Raw genomic sequence first — 20717 nt, 5'->3', positions numbered from 1 at the left:
ATGAGCTCAAGTGTATATACACCACAAAGTTATGGGTGTTTATATAGGCTAAAACGAATGGGCAAAAACTGCAAATATTGAGAGAGAAAAACTCTTGATATCAAATTATTAAAAAACTAGGGCATAGTTGTGTAATTAAAGTGTTGTTCCCTTTACTTGGTCCAAATCATTGGGTGTTTTTCGGCGAATGCTTCTATTTGAAGTTTTCTGCAAGACCGACGTCGTTAATTTACGCCTTTCATGCACGTCGTCAATTGGAGATGAACCGGTGTCTACATCTTTTATGTTAGCTATAAAAATTAACCTGAAAAGAAACATCCCATATATATTGCCTGCATATCTGTTACAAGTTCCCCTGGGAAGTGAGTTCAATCATACAAAATACACATGCATTATTGTCAACTATTAGCACCCAGATTGATAATCCGTTAAGAATTAAATTCACAGTTGTGAGTCGTTATTAAAAATCAAAATTAGCTTTGGTTTTTAAGATTAAGAACCAAACAAAATCCAAGTGTGTATTTTCAGTCTTTATATCATACGTTCGAGTGAATAGAGGAGTTTATTTTCAATGCATATTCCACCCCCATATAATTCGTGGATTGATCTCTGAGCTTTGTAAACTTTGCCGTTAAAATATGTAGGATGAATTGCGGGAGCATCCTTTAAGGTGGCAGCTGATAGATTGAACAGTGATTGATAATCTCTTCCCAGATGCATGTTGCAGGCTTGGGAACATTTAATTTATAATATGTACAAACAACCTATTATATGCATTAACTATATAGATGACTCTTGACTAAATTGGCATAATATTTCAATCAGCATACATACATACATACATACATACATACATATAGGTTTAGCTATAACAAATCGCTAAGGAAAAAATTCAAATGATCTATTATGCTTTATTGGTAGAACATCAAGTTAAATGATTGTATATGTCTAAGTTTAATGAGAATTTGTATTTCTTAGAAATTCAAACATATTCCATTTTTTTATTTTGGAACGGGTGGAAAAGGGAAATTACACTCAGGCTTAGTGAAAAAAAAGCCATAGTGTATGAAAGGATGCAAATGCAAATGTGTGGATATTACACTCCTAAAAAAAATATTCCAAATGTACTTAAGATCTTCTGATTTTGGTTTTATGTAGGTACGTAAGTGCATATATACAATTTACTTATGTACACGTATTTATTTTTCTCCTACCTACTTTCCCACAACTAATTAAACATTACCCTCCTCGAAAAAATAATTAGGTGTGCATGTCCTTGTCCCCGATAAGAATTTAACCACATGATTACACTGTCATCTCTATATTATGTAAATCAAATTTGCAAACTATCATTAATAAAAAAATAAGTACATTAATGAATACTTTAGTAATAATTCAATTATCGACTTCTATTTTATTTAGTTTACAAAATTTAGTCTACAAATTTAGTCTGTTAACATTGCACATTATATAATAATACGTGTAAATTTATTCTGCATATTATCGTTTAACCGACATATAATACTACCCTCGTATCTAAGTCATGTAATTTTCTTTGCTCTTGCGTAAAGGGAGACGTTCAATTTTTTTATAAATTAATATTCCACCAAATATCAGAGTTTAATAAAAATAACACTTTCATTCAGAGATGACAATCTAATTTTCTAAAGTAAACAACCCCACAATTTTGTTCTCTTTTTAAACAATGTAAGGTTGCGTGATGGGTGTCTCATGGATGTCATTTTCACCTACAGCTTGCTACTTACGGAATGAATTATTTAATCCTTAGAGAACAAAAACGTGCTTAATTATCCATTTTTTTCGGTATAAATTGATACCTCTAATTTGACTTGACCTTTTATGTACTATTTAACTGGAAAATGAATACACGTTGTCTGACTGATGGAGTATTTATTAGTTGTTTAGTAGCTTAAGAGCACGTTTCTGATTAGGACGAGCCAATTTGTGGTGCAATAATGTCTTGATTCGGCGGACATATTCAAGTGATCACTTAATTGAATGGTGGGACGATCGTCATCAGTGATGGAAAATTTTCACCGCGCCGGGCGAAAAACTGTTTGGTGCCGTTTCCATACATGTGTCCACGGTATTAGGTGGTATCGTAGCAGCAGCAGCTCGCAGTTTTGAGTGGTGATATTCATCACTAAAAGTTTGACACGTGTACAACTAAAACAAATTAGCTTCTGCTGTTAACGTCCAGTTACATACTAAGGACGATGTCAAATTATTCTGGTAATGGTCAAGACTCAGATCGCTAAGTATTCTCTATTTTTTTATCTGCATTTTGTGTTCATTAATATGTAATTTTAACAATAAGAAACCATTGCGACAGACATGGTCACCGCCGCAATTGATTTCAATTTTGTGAGCTACAGCTTGAAGATGGGAGAAAATCTATCTAATTGAAAATGGTGGTGGCGGAGGGAGTTATTGGAAGCCAACCCACCGCTTGTAAATCTGGGTACTGCGTGTTTGTTGTATTAAAAGGTGCTGCCTGTGTAATTATCCACTGATAAAATTCAGGAAATTCTAATCTTTTTGTTCTTTTGTCTTGGTTTGGTATCAGAACCTTTGGGGCTCCACAACTTTTATTGATCTAGTTTCCTACTTAAACAAACAGCCTTCGTTGAGAAACTACTTCATCGTTCTTGATCCTTTTCAATACCAAGCAGTACTATAGCGCAACCAATTCAACCCTAAACCCTAATTCACTCTCTCGTCCTTATTTGTATTCGCATGGAGTTGCTTGAACCCGGTAGGGTGGTTTGTAATTGTAATTGGGCGTTAACGACAGAGTTGACGCATTTTAGTTGTACATGTGTCAAATTTTTAGTGGATCAGTAGCAGCACTCGGCACTGCTAGCTAGCTAGCAGGTGGTGCCAGTGCCATTGCTAGCTAGCAGAGTTGACATATTTTATTTTGTCCTTATAGTTAAAACTCATAGTTTTTGAGTATTTTTTTTATTAATTTTTCTTATTTTTAAGAGGAAGAAAAAAAAGGAAAATTCAAAACAGCACCAATTGTTTGGAAACCAGGACCCATAGATGAAAATCCATGGCCAATTCAACTAACTATAATATATATGTAAATACTTGTGCTGAAATAATTTTATCAAAAAAGAGCCGAAGAACTAATGTGCATCTTCAGTTCGTGATAAAAAAAAATTCGTAATAATGCTCTTAGTGAAAATTTCGTACAAGGCTCTGAAAATCTCTCAAGACTGGTCCTGGTTGGTGCTACAGTATCACCTAATAATTTTTCTGCCTGAAGGCTATGCATGCATGGGTATATATTATATATCATGGGATTCTGGGATGCATGATGGACTCTCTGCTGAAATGTCAAAGTTATACATGCCCTGTTTATCAAAACAGTATGTGTGTGTGTGTGTGTATGCCATGTTTCTTTTGGGTCATCATACATGGCACATGCATGTTTCATGTTATTTGAGAAAAAAAGGTTGTATATAGTTTTAGGTTATGTAGAGGTTGATGTGAAGTATCATTACAATTTACATATCGAAACGATCCGATCAAAAGACCCCAAAGATACTTAATTATTGCTAAGGATTACGACTGACGTGAGTGACATACATGCTGCTGGAAATTGGAATGGCAATTAGTCATGTTTTAACCACAAATTTATACAACTGATGCAAGTATGATGGTTTTTTAACTCAAGTTGGCCAATTTAATCTCTTTGAGAAATTTTTTAGTGTGACAAGCTGTGTATACCAAGTGTTATAATGCAAAATGTTGGAAATTTTATTTTCTTCAAGTTTTCAACTAATTATATTGCAACATTTTGTGTATCAAACTTTGTTTCCGGAACACTTAAAAACCTCTCCTTGAAGTGGTCCAAGGGCTAACTGTCTAATGTTCTTTGAGTATTTTATGATGATTAACTAGATAGCTAATTTGGAATTAATTAATACATATTCTTGGAGTGGTTAATATTGATTCCAAGAATTCATGATTAAATAGAATATCCGAAAGTTAGTGGATGATGACCTTCCAGAGCAAAGAAATGGACTTAATCAATGGCCAAAATATGTATAATCTGATTTGCATTTGGTTCTCTATCCATATTCGAAAATCGATTAATTTCGAAGAGGTAGGATTCGTATTCCTTGCTACTAAAGCGTAGTAAATACAAACCAAGAACATGTCTTCAAACACACTTTGTTGAATTAGAATCCTTCCACTGAAGTCTCAGTCTTAACATGTTTAGGGTTTCGTATATTAAAAAAAAAAAAAAAAAAAAAAAAAAAAAAAGATTAGGGCATCCACGTACGTACATTCCTCAATTTGTAGGGCGAGGGGAAAGAAGTAGAAAAATGATCAAATAAAGTGATAATTTTATTCTCGGTCGCCGTTGTAAATATGCGGGAAATAAATACTTCTTAATTTCCAAGATCTTGGAGGATTCAACATGCATGATTATCAAACAATTGAGGTAATTAAACCCGATATTGGACATGGTGGCATGGTCCTAAGACCAATGTATTCCATTCACTCTACGGAGAAATTTTTTAATGTGGCTAAAATACAAGGCAATACGTCATATGAAATTATACAAGTGAAAGAAAGTTCTTTTTTTTTTCTTCCCCAAGTATTGCTCTACTTGTAAAAGAACATATGGCATATGTACCCGTGCTCTAGTATTCTGAAAAATCTCTCCACCATCAAAAGCCTAAAATGCGGAAGATTTTTCAATGTATCGAGAACACAGTCTGATACACTAAGTGTCATAATATAATTATTTGGATTTTATTTTTTAAGTTTACAACCAATTGTATTATGACAATTGATATAATAGACTGTGTTTCCAATATACTGAAAAATTTCTTGTGATATACATAGATCTTAATTTGTTGGTGGATAATATTAGAATGGGTTATTAAAATAAAGCCATGATGCGAGAGTAAACTAATCTCTCATCCAAAGCATTTCAACCTTACATGGGGAATGTATCAAGGAAGTGGTCAAACCATGTGGATTAGAATGAGGACTTGAAGGACCACTTCCTACGTTAATGAGATATCTTTCTTTTTCCAGTATCCCATATTCAAAAGTACTGATGCGGCTCATATGGTTAGAGCATTCCCACATCAGTAAGGGATCAAACTATGTAAGGATTTATTAGAAATTGTGTAACTTTTCATATTGTCATGTAATTTTATGACAGAACCTCAAATTTCTTCGTAGTAAACATAAGATTAGAATCATCCGTCATTCCCATCCTCATACATGATAAGCAAACATGCCTTTATATTGACACATGTTTATATAGAGAGAATAGTGTGCGGAAATGATATGTATTTTACTCTCCCATAAATGAGAATGATACTCATATCTTACATTCTCTTTTATGATAAGTAAACATCTGCTACGGCCACAATGGACAACAAGGTTGGAATATTTGTTGGGTGGTTAATTTGGACATACTATATTTAGTGATAAAGAGGAGCACGAACGCTTTGTACGTCGTGGCATACTTTTTTTTTTGAACATTTTCGGTTGTTTTGGTAGAGGGAGATACAATTGTTATAGCCGATGTTCCTTTAGAAAGGCGAAATCTGAACAACCATTCCTTTGCCTTATTGCCGATGTAATCATAAAAAGCTAGTTTTTTCTGAAATTTTTTACCAAGCTTCAAATAAACTATGGTTTTCAGCTAACCGAGCACTAATTCTTCGATATATATCTTGTTGGAAGTATTCTTTGGCTATAGAGAAATGAATCAAATTAAATGGTTCTATTTCTCAATCTTTCTGACTTGCTCCTACATAATCAAAGTCAAAAAGATAGAGAGAAATCAATCATTCACAACCATTGATGAAGGATTCCTTGAAAAGTTCAAGGATTAGTAATCCTTTTAAGAAATCGAATGGATTCAAAAATCAGTCACGGTGTAGCGGTTTAATTATAGGTTTAAGATTTGGATCGTAACCTTATATCCAAATTAGAGTAGAAAGCTACTTGTGATCTGGTTTCTCTAGATAAGATGGAAACCAATAATGGTCATGACTCCTCATCCTCAAAGTGGACAACCCTCAAATTCAAGGGATCGGTGCAATTGATCGGAGGTGTCGATCGATTGCTGCCGCCAAGTTCGAAAAAGATTGTCAAGAAGATTTAAGTGCCATTTATTTTGTATGCATGTATCGATAGTTACCGGAGACAAGTGTTTGACGTAATGACATTGTTTTTTATATTAAACTTAAAGACATTACTAGCATTAGTGAGTCACTGTCTGAAATAATACAACTTGTTTGTTTGTTTGTTTGTTTTGGTTCAAGAAGTAACATGATTGGAGGCACCAAAGAAATCCTCCAACTTTGGACCTTATCTAAAATCCAGGTACATTGTATTTGTATAAAATAATATCAAAAAGAAACGACCGTTTATTCTCAAAGTTAAAATAATATTGCAATTATGTGGATAAAATTGAGATTTCATTATAAAACTAATTGATAATATGGGAAAGTAGCCGGCATACTTATAAACTCATGCAAGGTTTATTCTCTCATTAATGTAGAATAAATTCTCAACATGCCCCTCAATAATGACGAATTTTTATAGTAGAATCTCAATTTATTTATAAGCTCATGCAAACCCATTCTCACATTAATTTGAGATACATTCTCAAGACAATGTTCTCAAATAGCACTATAGTATTGTAGCATAGTTTTTGTGCAAGTTATACGAAAATCATCTTGATATGTTATCAACAACATAATATTTTCTAGTTGTGTGAAGTGATATTGCATAGGTGTGTTATCGACCATATGCTATGTCAGTTAATACTTGGATTCCATCTTTAATGACTCAAAAAATATGGTCTAAAAGGAAGGTTTCCAACCATCAACCTGCACATCATATGATTTATAAAATATGGTTCTAAAGATTATCCTTTAACATCACACTTTTAACTGAGATAAGAGCATCTCCAATGATAGCCCCTAGGTTCATCTTTTCGATTGAATAAATTGACTTCGACTTCGCTTCCTGTTAGGTCTTTTCCTTCCCATGAACACCACAAGAATCTACTCTCTTTTTTAATGAAATGCTTTTTTTCTCAATTTACTGTTAGGCTCGCCATTGGCCTCAACCCTCGCTCGGACGTTGTCCTCGTAGTCAATGAAATCGAAGGCCTTCAGATAAAAAAAAGGATGGTATTTGGGTTCCTCTAAAACCCCTGAATAATGCTTTTATTGTCAAACAATATCATATGTTATGTTATTAGGCTATTAATTTGAATGCATAATTTAGATTGACATTAGCTAAATGTCTCTCACATTTGATAGATGGAATTTACCACAGCATTGAACATCGTGCAACGGTTAATCGTGAGAACGAGAGGCTGTCCATAGCCACAATTTACAGCCCGAAACTGGACAGAGATACGGACCTACAACATCATTACCGGGGAGAGACCCGCATTGTTCAAGAGGATAGGTGTTGCAGATTTTCTTCAGGGGATCTTTTTCACGCCAACTAGATCATGCATAGATGTCATCCGGGTTCATAACCAAGAAGAAGGGCAGCCAGGTCTAAGGGGAGTCTAATTGTCACTACTTGCCATAAATAAGAATGATACTCATATCTTACATTTCCTTTCATGATAAGTAAACATACGCTACATGCACCATGGACAACAAGGTTGGAATATTTGTTGGGTGGTTAATTAGGACATCCTATATTTAGTGATAAAGAGGAGCACGAACGCTTTGCACGTCGTGACATACTTTTTTTTAACATTTCTGGTTGTTTTGGAAGGGGGAGACACAATTGTTATAGCTTATGTTCCTTTATAAAGGCGAAATCTGAACAACCACTCCTTTGCCTTATTGCAAATGTAATCATAAAAGCTAATTTTTTATGGAATTTTAGACCAAGCTTCAGATAAATAATCTAGCACTAATTCTTCGATATATATCTTGTTGGAAGTATTTTTTGGCTATCGAGAAACGAATCAAATTATATGGTTCTATTTCTCAATCTATCTGACCTGCTCCTACATAACCAAGGTCAAAAAGATTGAGAGAAATCAATCATTCACAACCATTGATGAAGGATTCCTTGAAAAGTTCAAGGATTAGTAATCCTTTTAAGAGATCGAATGGATTTAAAAATCAGTCACGGTGTAGCGGTTTAATTCTAGGTTTAAGATTTGGATCGTAACCTTATATCCAAATTAGAGTAGAAAGCTACTTGTGATCTGGTTTCTCTAGATAAGATGGAAACCAATAATGGTCATGCCTCCTCATCCTCAAAGTGGACAACCCTCAAATTCAAGGGATCGGTGCAATTGATTGCAGGTGTCGATCGATTGCTGCCGCCAAGTTAAAAAAAAGATTGTCAAGAATATTTCAGTGCCATTTAATTTGTATGCATATATCGATAGCTACCGGAGACAAGTGTTTGACGTAATGACATTGTTTGTTATATTAAACTTAAAGGCATTACTAGAATTAGTGAGTCACTGTCTGAAATAGTACAACTTGTTTGTTTGTTTGTTTTTGTTCAAGTAACACAATTGGAGGCACCAAAGAAATACTTTGGACCTTATCTAAAATCCAGGTACATTGTATTTGTATAAAATAATATTAAAAACAAATGACCGTTTATTCTCAAAGTTAAAATAATATCGTAATGATGTGAAGAACATTGAGATTTCATTATAAAACTAATTGATAATATGGAAGAGTAGCCGGCATACTTATAAACTCATGCAAGGTTTATTCTCCCATCAATGCGGAATAAATTCTCAACATGCCCCTCACTAGTGACGAATTTTTATAGTAGAATCTCAATTTATTTATAAGTTCATGCAAACCCATTCTCACATTAATTTGAAATACATTCTCAACACGATGTTCTCAAATAGCACTATAGTATTGTAGCATAGTTTTTGTGCAAGTTATACGAAAATCATCTTGATATGTTATTGACAACATAATATTGACTAGTTGTGTGAAGTGATATTGCATAGGCGTGTTATCGACCACATGGTATGTTGGTTAATACTTGGATTCCATCTTTAATGACTCAAAAAATATGGTCTAAATAGAAGGTTTCAAAACCATCAACCTACACATCATATGGTTTATAAAATATGATTCAAAAGATGGTATCACACTTTTAACTAAGACGAGCATCTCCAACAATAGACCCTAGGTTCATCTTTTCGATTGAATAAGTTGACTTCGACTTCGCTTCCTATTAAGTCTTTTTCTTCCCGTGAACACCTCAAGAATCTACTCTCTATTTTTTTAATGAAATGCTTTTTTTTCTCAATTTACCGTTAGGCTCGCCTTTGGCCTCGACCCTTGCTCGGACGTTGTCATCGTAGTCAATGAAATCGAAGGCCTTCAGATAAAAAAAAAGGATGGGACTTGGGTTCCTCTAAAACCCCTGAATAATGCTTTTATTGCCAAACAATATCATATGTTACGTTATTAGGCTGTTAATTTGAATGCATAATTTAGATTGACATTCGCTAGATGTCTCTCTTGTTTGACAGATTGTGACAGATGGAATTTACCGCAGCATCAAACATCGTGCAACGGTTAATCGTGAGATCGAGAGGCTGTCCATAGCCACATTTTACAGCCCGAAACTGGACAGAGATACGGGGCCTGCGCCGAGCCTCATTACCCCAGAGAGACCCGCATTGTTCAAGAGAACAGGTGTTGCAGATTTCTTCGGGGGATCTTTTTCACGCCAACTAGATCATGCACAGATGTCTTCAGGATTCATAACCAAGAAGGCGGCAAGGGCAGCCAGGTCTAAGGGAAGTCTAATCGTCACTACTTGCCATAACAAAAACCAAGAAACTATGTAAACTTGTAAAGAGAGCCTTGTCATATCATGCAAGGAGATCAGGGTAAAAATAGACTTCCGTGATATTTCCCTCCACTTGCAAATTGCGAGTTAGATATCAAATTATTACGATAAGCCTAAAGCCAGAAATTGCAGCACCAAATCTACTATCCAAAAAAGTATGTCAATGTGATGGCACTTTACAACAATTTGTGAATATTAGATTTCTAACTATGCTACACGGACCAATCGGCTTCATTCCCTATGTCAAACCTTTATGTATTTCAAATACATAAACCCAACAACAGTACCTTTAACGAGAAAATCTTTCATTTACAATGTTTGAGGGGATCATGTTCCTTCGAGCAGCCATTACTGTCCCTGAACCTAAATTGATCAAACAGAACAAGTGTTAGTAAACGAAAACTAGATACAAATTAGCAGTGATAAATAAGCATTGCTAATCTGAACAAAACCAATAATTACTCCATTTGAAGAACCTAAAAGTGACCTGTTTCTATAATTTTCCAAATTCTCGCATTCGAATCATTGGATGAATTATGCTTCATCATAAGTTACGTGAAATCAGGAGGTTTAAGTGATGTGTTAAAAACAAGGAGGTTATAAGAAAGCAATATGACCCCGAAAAACTTGTGATTCTTTCTCTTCAAGCCTATTACCTAAATTTTTTGTTGGAAATATCAAGCTCTTGGGCATGAAACCACGGCGAGAATGCATTGCACACTTGTAGATATCTTGTCACGAGCTACTAGATATGTCTTTAGTACATAGTTTATATATGTTACATAGGCTTGACCATTGAATACAGTTCAACTAAATCTGACCCTAGTTGCTTTGGCCAAGGAATAAACTACAAAAGAAAACCGAACTAGTTCAAAACATTAATCCCGATGTACTGAGCTCAAAAAACCACTTGGAAATACAAAGAAAGACGGAAACTCCTTGACTTCAGCAAAGAAAATCCCTACTAAATTTTACAGAAAGTTTCAACCCAAACTGGTATTAAAGGTGGAAAATAGTTTCTAACTGTTATGTCATTGCTTCAATCATCTTTTCCTCTTTTCTTGTAAAACTATCTCCTCGATCATGACATATGTTTACTGCAACACAGTCCATATGCATATGCTTCCATACCCATTAGTCACTGCCCACTCTAACAATAAGGTACAAATGCATATGCTTTCGTATGACTAAGGTATAAATGAATATGCTTTGATAGAGATATACGCCTAGAGCCTAGAGGTCTCAATACTTAAAAGACTAAAAATGTACGTGAAAGCTCATTAGAGATTTTCAGATTCTGAAATCGAATATTAAAACAAGACAAAAACCGCGTTGACATCTACTAGCTTTTGCACATGTTTTGCACATTCATTGTACAACAAATCGCAATGCCTCTCCTCTCTCTGTCCCGGTCCTAACGATATCCTCCCCATCTAAGCCACATGTGAGAGTTATGACATTCGATCCTCTAACTAATTCATCTTAATGGTCAAATTTCCCACCTGCTGTTATAACTGTATCGAATTCTTCAGCATAAATCCATAAAGGAAGTTGAAGTCGTGATTAGGCAACGTATGTCTAGCATTCAATAGCACAAATACAAGAAACCTTCTAGAATTTGTATACATCACCATCACGGTAATGTACTAGGAATACAAAACAAACTGGACAAGTTAAAAGAAGCCCACATGAACATGATCTTTTTCTCTTAAATTCCTTAAAGATCTAAATTTTGGATGAAAATCAGCATTGTCAAACAAACCTAACAATGTAAGGACTAACAAGGGGCTTGTTGCTCAAGCGATAAGAGCGTTTACCCCTTCACCCGAGGTCCTAAGTTCGATTTCCCCTCCCTCAATATTGCTTGTATCAAACAAACAAATCGAAAAACTCAGAGACACACACACACACACACACACACACTCTCTCTCTCTCTCTCTCTCTCTCTCTCTCTCTCTCTCTCTCTGCATCAAAGAACCCCACAATGTATGTTGAAAGAAATCTGATCATTAAACTTACAAATCGACAAAATAATCACAACCCATTACTCACTATCACAAATAAAACGAACAAGCATTTGCTGTTTACCAAAACACCTTCAAAAGCCTAACACAAAACAGGGGTTATGAGTTTATCTGTAGCAAACTTACAGCTCAACAAATTAGTTAATTAATTAAATGAGGAAGATAAAGAAGGCACCTTTCTTGAACATGGCAGGTCTCGGAGGACTGCACTGAAAAATGGGGAAGGCCATGGCCACGGTGGGCTTGGAACTTAGAAGCAGAAGACATATTTGTTAAACCCTAGACTCTCCTCTGTAGAAGTAAAGGGAAAGAGGGGAAATGTGGCTTCTTTGAAATTAAAAGGTGGCGTTTTTGTGGGTTTTGAGAGAAAAGAGAGGGACTGACTGAGAGTGGGCACTGGGCTTCCGTTGCACGATCCCATAGGCATATAAGATAAAAGAGTTTGAGTGAATTATCGATTTACTCCCTGAATTTTCAATTAGTTTTTTATTTTTCTTTTGAATTTTTCTATTGTAAAATTAAGGACTCAAACTAATTTTTTTAGCTGTTTTGTCCCCTAGCGTTAGTTTTTCATATATTCCATCTATATTTTTGTTAAGTAAGACCATGTGCATAACATGTGAGGGTAGTTAACTCATTTTACTCTTAAAAATGATTTAAAAACTGAAAATATATATATTTTTTTTTAAAAACGAACAAACGTTTCCCTCTATTTTTTCCCGCTAATTCCTATCCTCAATTTTATTTTTCCCTCTCATTCCTATGCATAAGAAATGACATATGGTGTTATTGTCTTCATAAGTAGCTAAGTTAGTCTTTTTCTTGAAGCATGTACTACCATTTTTATTTTCTCTAACAAATTAATAATTTTACAAATGCTCATGGTGTTATTGTCTCTAAAGCAGTGTATTAATATAAGAAACATGTTCATAATACTCATAAAAAAATGCTCAAGATAATTACATACTTTTCATAATGTCATAATAATCCCAATACATTCCACAAAATAATCCTTAAGAAATTGTCTCACTTTATTTACATAAATTGTCATTTTCAGCTCTTTTAATTTCAATTCACATAATTATGTTAAGCAACGTTAAATTTAAAGGTATTCACTGAAGAACTATCCAATAGTCCGGCTTATTTAAAATTTATCCGTAAAACCATGCAGTTCTCAAGTTTATTCTGCAAAATGAATCAAAATTCCAAAAATTCCGCTAATATTTAACCGATATTTCCATCATAATCTCCACACTTTTGTGCACACCCTCGGCTTCTAAACAGTTTGTGGCAGGCCCACGAGTAAAGGGTGGCCCCATAAGCTTTGCATGATGGTTGGAAAAGAAGTTTCTCCTTTTGCCTTCTAGATGATCTGCTTACGCAAAAAAAATTATAAAACAAAAAAATTATAATAAAAAAAGAAAAAAGAAAAAAAAAGAGATTATGTTTTTAGACTATATTTTATATACCATTACTTAATTTACTTTCTTATTTATTCAATATGTAGCAAACGTAATAGTGTTGAGATTGTATGTGAGTTATGTCACATTAGCCGTTGGTAACAGTAAATTTGTAGCTCAAGTTGCTATGCTATTTTTAATTAGGGTTCATGTTTCGATTGAAGAATACACAATCGCGTTGCTTTCTTCATCATCACACTAACTGTTGCTAACTGGAAGAAGCTTGTGACTTAAGTTGCTATAATATTTCTAAGGGATTCAGGCTTTAGTGTTTCGATTAAAGAAGAATCACTCATGTTGCTTTCCTTATTATCAAACGATGTAATTGTTTATGTCCTAACGAAATGTTTATTCTTTTTTTTACACATGTTTTAACATACGTTTTTGTGGAGACCATTCGGTAATGTATTTCTACGAATGTCTAATTGCCTATCTTTTATGTCTTCCTCAATATCAACTCTGCCAACAATTACCAAACTAGAAGTCGTATGACAGTTGAAATAAATTAGAATATGTTTGAAGAACCGTTTTTGTTCATTTTATTCACTATAAATGAATGTTTTAATTATTTTAGATTTATCTAGGTTTACAAGGACAATCTATGTTGTTAAGAATCCACATAATTAATAATGCAGATTTCTCATTATCTAGTAACATTTATCACAGGCAGATCCTTTTCTGTTGCTTTTCCATGCTCTCCGTCCCTTTCTTTCTCCCTTTTCTGTTGCTTTTCCATGCATGCACTCCGGCCTTTTCTTTCTCACCAAGTGCCATACAGTGGGGAAGCGAAAACTCAACGTAGCAGCTGATTAGTAGGACTCTGATGATATGTTGCAGCCAAACGCCGAATGCTCCTCTAACCAACCACTACTTGTCGAAGTTCTACACAAACTCCTCTTCCATTTCCATCTCACACCCAGAGCCGGCCCTGAGAGTGTGCAACATGTGCCACCACACAGGCCCCTGATTCAGAAGGGTCCCCAAATTTTCATTACATGTATACAGATGCATATAAAATAGAGTAGATGCAAAAGACAATGTTATATGTGGTTCTAGTGCTAGCGGTTTAGCTTTTTTTTTCCTTATATATGTTGTGCTGGGTTCAAATCCCTGTGATATTGTTTTGCTATTTTAAGTTTTTGCAAATTTGTAAACTTAAAAGGAGATAACAATAACAAAAACACATCCAACGTGTATCGAACTCAAGACCTTTGAAGGTAAGGAAAAACACATGGGCGATCAAACAACTTATTTTTAATGTAGTAACTTGTAATATTTTAATTTTATAGATGAAAAAAATGAAAAAAAATAATACTAAAAAAATATAACATTAAAAAAAAATGAAGGACCTCCATCTAAGTTTTGCACAGGACCCTAAACACTCACGGCCGGCCCTGCTCACACCATACCAAAAGAGTTGATATCTCACTTGTTTTCCTGCACCATTCAACTCATCAAACAACCACAAAGGAAATCGATCATCTGATCTAGAGAGAGAGAGCCCTAGAGAGAGAGAGAGAGAGAGCCCTAGAAAGAGAGGAGAGTGAGAGAGAGCGTCTTCTTCGAATGCGAGCAACAGCCATGGAAGGAGGACAAGGAGGAGGAGATGGAAACGCAGAAGTTAATAATAATAATGGGTCACAAGCGAAAGCAGTTCAAGAAAAGGAGGAAGTCGGCTTCTATAAGCTCTTCTCGTTTGCAGACCGTTTGGACGTTGCGTTGATGATCGTTGGAACGATATGTGCCGTGGGGAATGGACTGTCGCCGCCGATCATGACTCTTGTGTTTGGCAATCTTATCAACACCTTTGGTTCCACCGATCCTGGTCATATCGTTACCATGGTCTCTAAGGTACAAATACATATACATACATGCATTCATGTTCTTGATTACAAATTTACAAGCACGTCAAGATTCTTGGTTTTCTGGCTTTCATTTCTTCTTTTCTTCCGAATACAACGAGATTTTTGGTTTCTGAATTTTCTGGGCTTTTTTGTTTGATCATGGTTTCTGAGTTTTCTGGGTTCTTTGATTGGTTATGGTAAAGCGATCATATAACGAACAAGTTAATTATATGGACTCTAGTGAATCAAGAAATCTTGGAAACTTATACATCTATTTCTCTAACTGGTTTTAAGAAACACCGAAAATCTTTAGAATTCAAAGAGTCTACAGCTTTCTTTGCGTTTCTTGCAAGAGTTTCAGAAGAACCCTATTCTTTTATCCATCTTCATTTTTTCTTCTTTTTTTTTTTTTTTTTTAACCAAAGAAAAATATATATTTTTATCAACCAAAAACCACTTTTTCTAGGTTTCTTCGCATGCGTGTACTTCTTTCCAAGTCATTTTTTTTCTGAACCATTTTTTGCAGGTGTCTCTACAATTTGTGTCCTTGGCCACTGGCACTGGAGCTGCGGCACTTCTACGTAAGCCTCAATGATTTCCTAAATTATTTTCTTCTATTTTTCTTCTTATTTCTGTTAATTATTTCATAAATTTAATTACTTTGTTAATTGGGTTTCGTTATCTCATAAATTTATTTACTTTGTTAATTGGGTTTCTGTGAATTTGTAGAGGTGGCATGTTGGATGGTGACAGGAGAAAGGCAGGCTGCTAGAATTAGAGGCAAGTACATGAAGGCAATCCTAAGGCAGGACATTGCCTTCTTTGACACTGAAACTAGCACTGGAGAGATCATTGGCAGGATGTCTGGGGACACCATTCTTATTCAATTAGCCATGGGGGAAAAGGTAATTAACTTACTAATTAAGCTACCTTGTTTTTGGTTTAACTTCTAATTAAGACTGAAAAGTGTTAGATTGTTCCCCGTCGACACCTTACAATGTTAGTGAAAACACTTAGAAAAACAAACTTTAGAGGAAGACCCGTCATCTGTAGTGCAATGGCGTAATAATAGTTGAGTCCAGGGGTTTATTTTTCTGTCCAAGACGGTGCTTTTAAGTGCTTATGACAATGGAAGGGAGTTTTGAATGGTTTGTTTGTGAAGAAGTCTTACGGTTTCATTTGGTCTTCAACTTCACACATATGTATGTATGTATATATAATGAGGGGTTTGTTAATTTGTGGCAGGTGGGGAAGTTTATCCAACTTTGTTCAACTTTTCTTGGTGGTTTTGTGATTGCTTTTGTCAAAGGGTGGCGCCTCACCGTTGTATTGCTAGCAACCATTCCCGCTATTGTCATTGCTGGTGCAATCATGGCTATTATCATGTCGAAAATGTCGTCTCGCGGACAGTCTGCGTATGCAGAAGCTGGCAATATAGTAGAACAAACAGTTGGTTCCATTAGAACAGTAAGGCCTTGATGCTAAACCTCCTTAATTTAACTCTTCAGAGTTCATAACTAATTACATGCTATCTTAATTAATTGATTTTTGAAAAACAAAAAAATGTGTTTCAGGTTGCATCTTTCACTGGGGAGAAGCAAGCAATTGAAAAGTACAACCAGAAGCTAAAAGTTGCCTACAATACTATGGTTCATCAAGGGCTAGTCACAGGGCTTGGGCTTGGAATATTAATGCTTGTCATCTTCAGCTCATACGCGCTTGCGGTATGGTATGGAGCCCAATTGATCATCAAGCGAGGATACAATGGAGGCCAAGTCATAAATGTTATATTTGCAGTCATGATTGGTGGACAGTAAGTATTTACTGGTTTTCTGATTTGGTAATGGCATGATATATTGTGCATTGTATAGAACCATGTTCAATGTGCATGCTTAACTAGCTTTCATAAATGTTTTTTGTGAATTAAGATGATGACATTTTCACTTTCTGAAACATTAGGTCACTTGGTCAGGCATCACCATCTTTGAATGCATTTGCATCAGGGAAAGCTGCCGCATATAAAATGTTTGAGACCATCAGCCGAAATCCAACTATCGATCCCTACGATACAAGTGGAATTGTATTGGAAGATGTCAAAGGTGAAGTCGAACTCAGAGACGTGTATTTCAGGTACCCTGCCAGACCAGACGTGCCGATCTTTGCTGGGTTCTCATTATATGTTCCAAGTGGCACAACCACTGCTTTGGTTGGGGAGAGTGGAAGCGGGAAGTCGACAGTGATTGGGCTAGTAGAAAGGTTTTATGATCCAGAAGCCGGTGAAGTACTTATAGATGGCGTGGACCTTAAGAAGTTGCAGCTTAAAGCGATAAGGGAGAAGATCGGGCTGGTTAGTCAGGAACCAAATCTCTTTACAACGACTATAAGGGAGAACATAGCATATGGGAAGGATGATGCAACTGATGAGCAGATTAGAAGAGCAACTGAGCTTGCAAATGCTGCAAAATTCATTGATAAGCTACCCCAGGTAAACCGACTTTATAAAGTTTTCATGTTCTTATAAAGTTCTGCTTTGACATTTTTTTTTTTTCCGGAGATTGGTATCTGTAATATGAAACCCTGCTTTTCTTTACAGGGAATTGACACAATGGTAGGTGAGCACGGGACATCTCTATCCGGTGGACAAAAGCAAAGAATTGCAATTGCAAGAGCCATTCTAAAGAACCCGAGAATTCTTCTTCTTGATGAAGCAACAAGCGCGCTGGATGCTGAGTCCGAAAAGATTGTTCAAGATGCACTAGTGAACTTGATGTCAACTTGCACAACCATAGTTGTTGCGCATCGGTTGACAACTATTAGGAATGCTGACTGCATAGCAGTGGTGCACAGAGGCAAAATTGTGGAAAAAGGTAAGGACAACACGCGTGCCTATGCTATCATTCTCAATTTTTGACACACTTGAGATCCTTAAGCTAGCGTTTCCATTGGATTGGTTATAGGGACTCATGATGAGTTGACCAAAGATCCGGAAGGGGCTTACAGCCAACTAATCCGCTTGCAAGAAGGATCGAAAGTGGACAACGAAGCACAAACCTCTGATCCGAATAGAGTGGATACCAGCTTAGATATAGATAGGACCATGCCCAGCTGTGGGAACCACAGATTATCAATGAGGAGGTCTACCAGCAGAGGCTCATCAGGTAGCCGGCAGTCATTCACTATTGGCTTTGGCATTCCCAGTCCAATTGATATACAAGAGAGTGAAGTAGAACACGAGGGCGATCATCACAGACCTAAGGTTGATCCCAAAAAGCGCAAAACAGTTTCAATCCGTAGGCTGGCCGCCCTTAACAAACCTGAGCTTCCTTTTTTGCTGCTAGGATCCATTGCTGCAGCAGGGCATGGAGTAATTTTCCCTATCTTTGGCTTACTACTCACGAAAGCCATAAGAATTTTCTACAAACCACCCAATGAGCTAAGGCACGATTGCAGAAAATGGGCATTAGTTTATGTAGGTTTAGCTTGCGCAGGTCTATTGGTTATTCCTGTGCAGAATTTCTTTTTTGGAGTTGCCGGTGGTAAATTGGTAGAAAGAATTCGTGCCTTGTCATTCCAGAAGGTTGTGCACCAGCAAGTCAGCTGGTTTGATGACCCTGAAAATTCAAGGTATGTTAATTGAAATAGTAATTTTGGCGAGCTTTGAACTCTCAATAGTTTAACTGAAATCTTGTGTTCTTTCAGCGGCGCCATTGGTGCAAGGTTATCTACAGATGCTTCAGTTATTAAGAGTCTCGTTGGTGATGCCTTAGCTTTGATTGTGCAGAATATAGCAACAATCATGGCAGGGTTCATTATAGGCTTCACAGCTAACTGGAAACTGGCGCTGATAGTTTTAGCCATTTCGCCGGTGATCATTCTGCAAGGAACGTTTCAGGCAAAATTTCTTAAAGGGTTTAGTGCAGATGCCAAGGTGAGAGTCTTGCCCACAATTTTATATATTTTTTCGAACAAAAAATTTGCTGAATGTACTTGTAACGTTTTGAATATCTGCAGCTTATGTATGAAGAAGCCAGTCAAGTGGCAAACGATGCGATTGGTAGCATCCGAACAGTTGCATCATTTTGTTCTGAGAAGAAGGTGATGGAGGCATACGAGAAGAAGTGTGAGGGTCCCTTGAAACAAGGAGTACGGTTAGGAGTAGTGAGTGGTTTCGGTTTTGGCTTTTCGTTCTTCATAATGTTCTGCACAAATGCGTTGGTTTTCTATATTGGAGCTATTCTTGTGAAACATGGCCAAGCTACATTTGAACAAGTATTCATGGTGAGATTTTCGCTGTTCTTGTTCTTAATTTACCCCTTAACTCCGTCGACAAAGTGCTTCTGCTTCAACTCTAATAATTCATTTTTCTCACAGGTTTTCTTTGCTGTAACAATGTCTGCAATGGGGGTCTCACAATCTACTAGCATGGCTCCTGACTTCAACAAAGCCAAGGACTCAGCAGCTTCGATATTTCAAATTCTCGACAGCAAGCCTAAGATTGACTCGAGCAGCGATGAAGGCATGACGCCATCACATTTAATTGGAGAAATCGAGCTTGAGTGTGTCAGCTTTAAGTATCCTACACGCCCAGATGTGCAGATATTCAGAGACCTTTGTTTGAAGATGCCCTCTGGAAAGGTAATTACCACCACCAGTTTGTTTTGAGAGTGTCTGTTTTATTTATTTGCATTTGATTATGGGAACTGGTTTCTGCAACACCGCTGTTTTGGAGTTTGAATCGAATAAATCAAAGAAGAACCAAGGTAAAATAGTAAACAGGGGTGCGCGGAAATCTCTTCCCTTGAGTTATATATTGCATACTTAGCTTAAAATTCCATCTGCAGACTGTTGCTTTGGTTGGAGAGAGTGGCAGCGGGAAGTCGACTGTAATAGCCCTCATAGAGAGATTCTATGATCCTGATTCAGGTCGCGTGCTACTAGACGGAGTAGAAATCCAAAAGTTCAAGCTGAACTGGCTGAGGCAGCAGATAGGGTTGGTTGGTCAAGAACCAGTTCTCTTCAACGAGTCCATTCGTGCCAACATTGCATACGGCAAGCCAGGAGATGTTACCGAGGAAGAGATCGTAGCAGCAACCACGGCAGCTAACGTGCACAATGTCATATCTTCGTTGCCTCAAGGCTACGACACCTCAGTAGGCGAACGAGGGGTTCAGCTATCAGGAGGTCAGAAGCAAAGAATCGCCATTGCGAGGGCTATACTCAAGGACCCGAAAATCCTTCTACTAGATGAAGCTACGAGCGCACTGGATGCAGAGTCCGAACGCAAAGTGCAAGACGCATTGGACAGGGTTATGGTGAACAGAACAACCGTTGTAGTCGCGCACCGCCTTAGCACGATCAAAGGAGCAGACACAATCGCGGTGGTGAAGAATGGCATGATTGCGGAGAAGGGAAGCCATGATTTCCTAATGAATATCGTTGACGGGGCTTACGCTTCTTTGGTGGCACTTCATTCCAGCTCGAATACATAACAAGATAAAGAAGTTGGACAGGCAGAA

At 36.6% G+C, this 20717-nt stretch overlaps 1 protein-coding gene and 2 long non-coding RNA genes across 3 annotated transcripts; 2 read left to right on the top strand and 1 right to left on the bottom strand.

Moving 5' to 3' along the window:
• The first annotated feature begins 1948 nt into the window (after positions 1–1948).
• LOC125476518 lies at positions 1949–2934 on the top strand. Its single transcript, XR_007257761.1, has 2 exons — positions 1949–2253; positions 2354–2934. It is a non-coding gene; the product is annotated as an uncharacterized LOC125476518 (long non-coding RNA).
• A 7026-nt stretch (positions 2935–9960) lies between these two features.
• LOC103943509 lies at positions 9961–13297 on the bottom strand. Its single transcript, XR_666747.2, has 2 exons — positions 12073–13297; positions 9961–10236 (listed from the first exon to the last, which is right to left on the bottom strand). It is a non-coding gene; the product is annotated as an uncharacterized LOC103943509 (long non-coding RNA).
• A 959-nt stretch (positions 13298–14256) lies between these two features.
• On the top strand, positions 14257–20712 carry LOC103944777 (ABC transporter B family member 9-like). The gene is made up of 12 exons (XM_009355251.3): positions 14257–15208; positions 15728–15782; positions 15931–16106; positions 16447–16668; positions 16776–17014; positions 17161–17686; positions 17795–18068; positions 18159–18825; positions 18901–19129; positions 19213–19479; positions 19573–19836; positions 20043–20712. The coding sequence occupies exons 1-12, from the start codon at positions 14924–14926 to the stop codon at positions 20688–20690; spliced, it is 3852 nt and encodes a 1283-aa protein (XP_009353526.2). The 5' UTR covers positions 14257–14923; the 3' UTR covers positions 20691–20712.
• Positions 20713–20717: the final 5 nt, after the last annotated feature.

The sequence above is a fragment of a genome, unplaced genomic scaffold (genome assembly GCF_019419815.1).
Source record: "Pyrus x bretschneideri cultivar Hongxiangsu unplaced genomic scaffold, Pyrus_bretschneideri_v1 Contig19, whole genome shotgun sequence".
NCBI classification, from domain to species: domain Eukaryota; kingdom Viridiplantae; phylum Streptophyta; class Magnoliopsida; order Rosales; family Rosaceae; genus Pyrus; species Pyrus x bretschneideri.
Note: the sequence above shows the minus strand (reverse complement) of the source record. Positions and strands in the feature narration are given on the sequence as shown.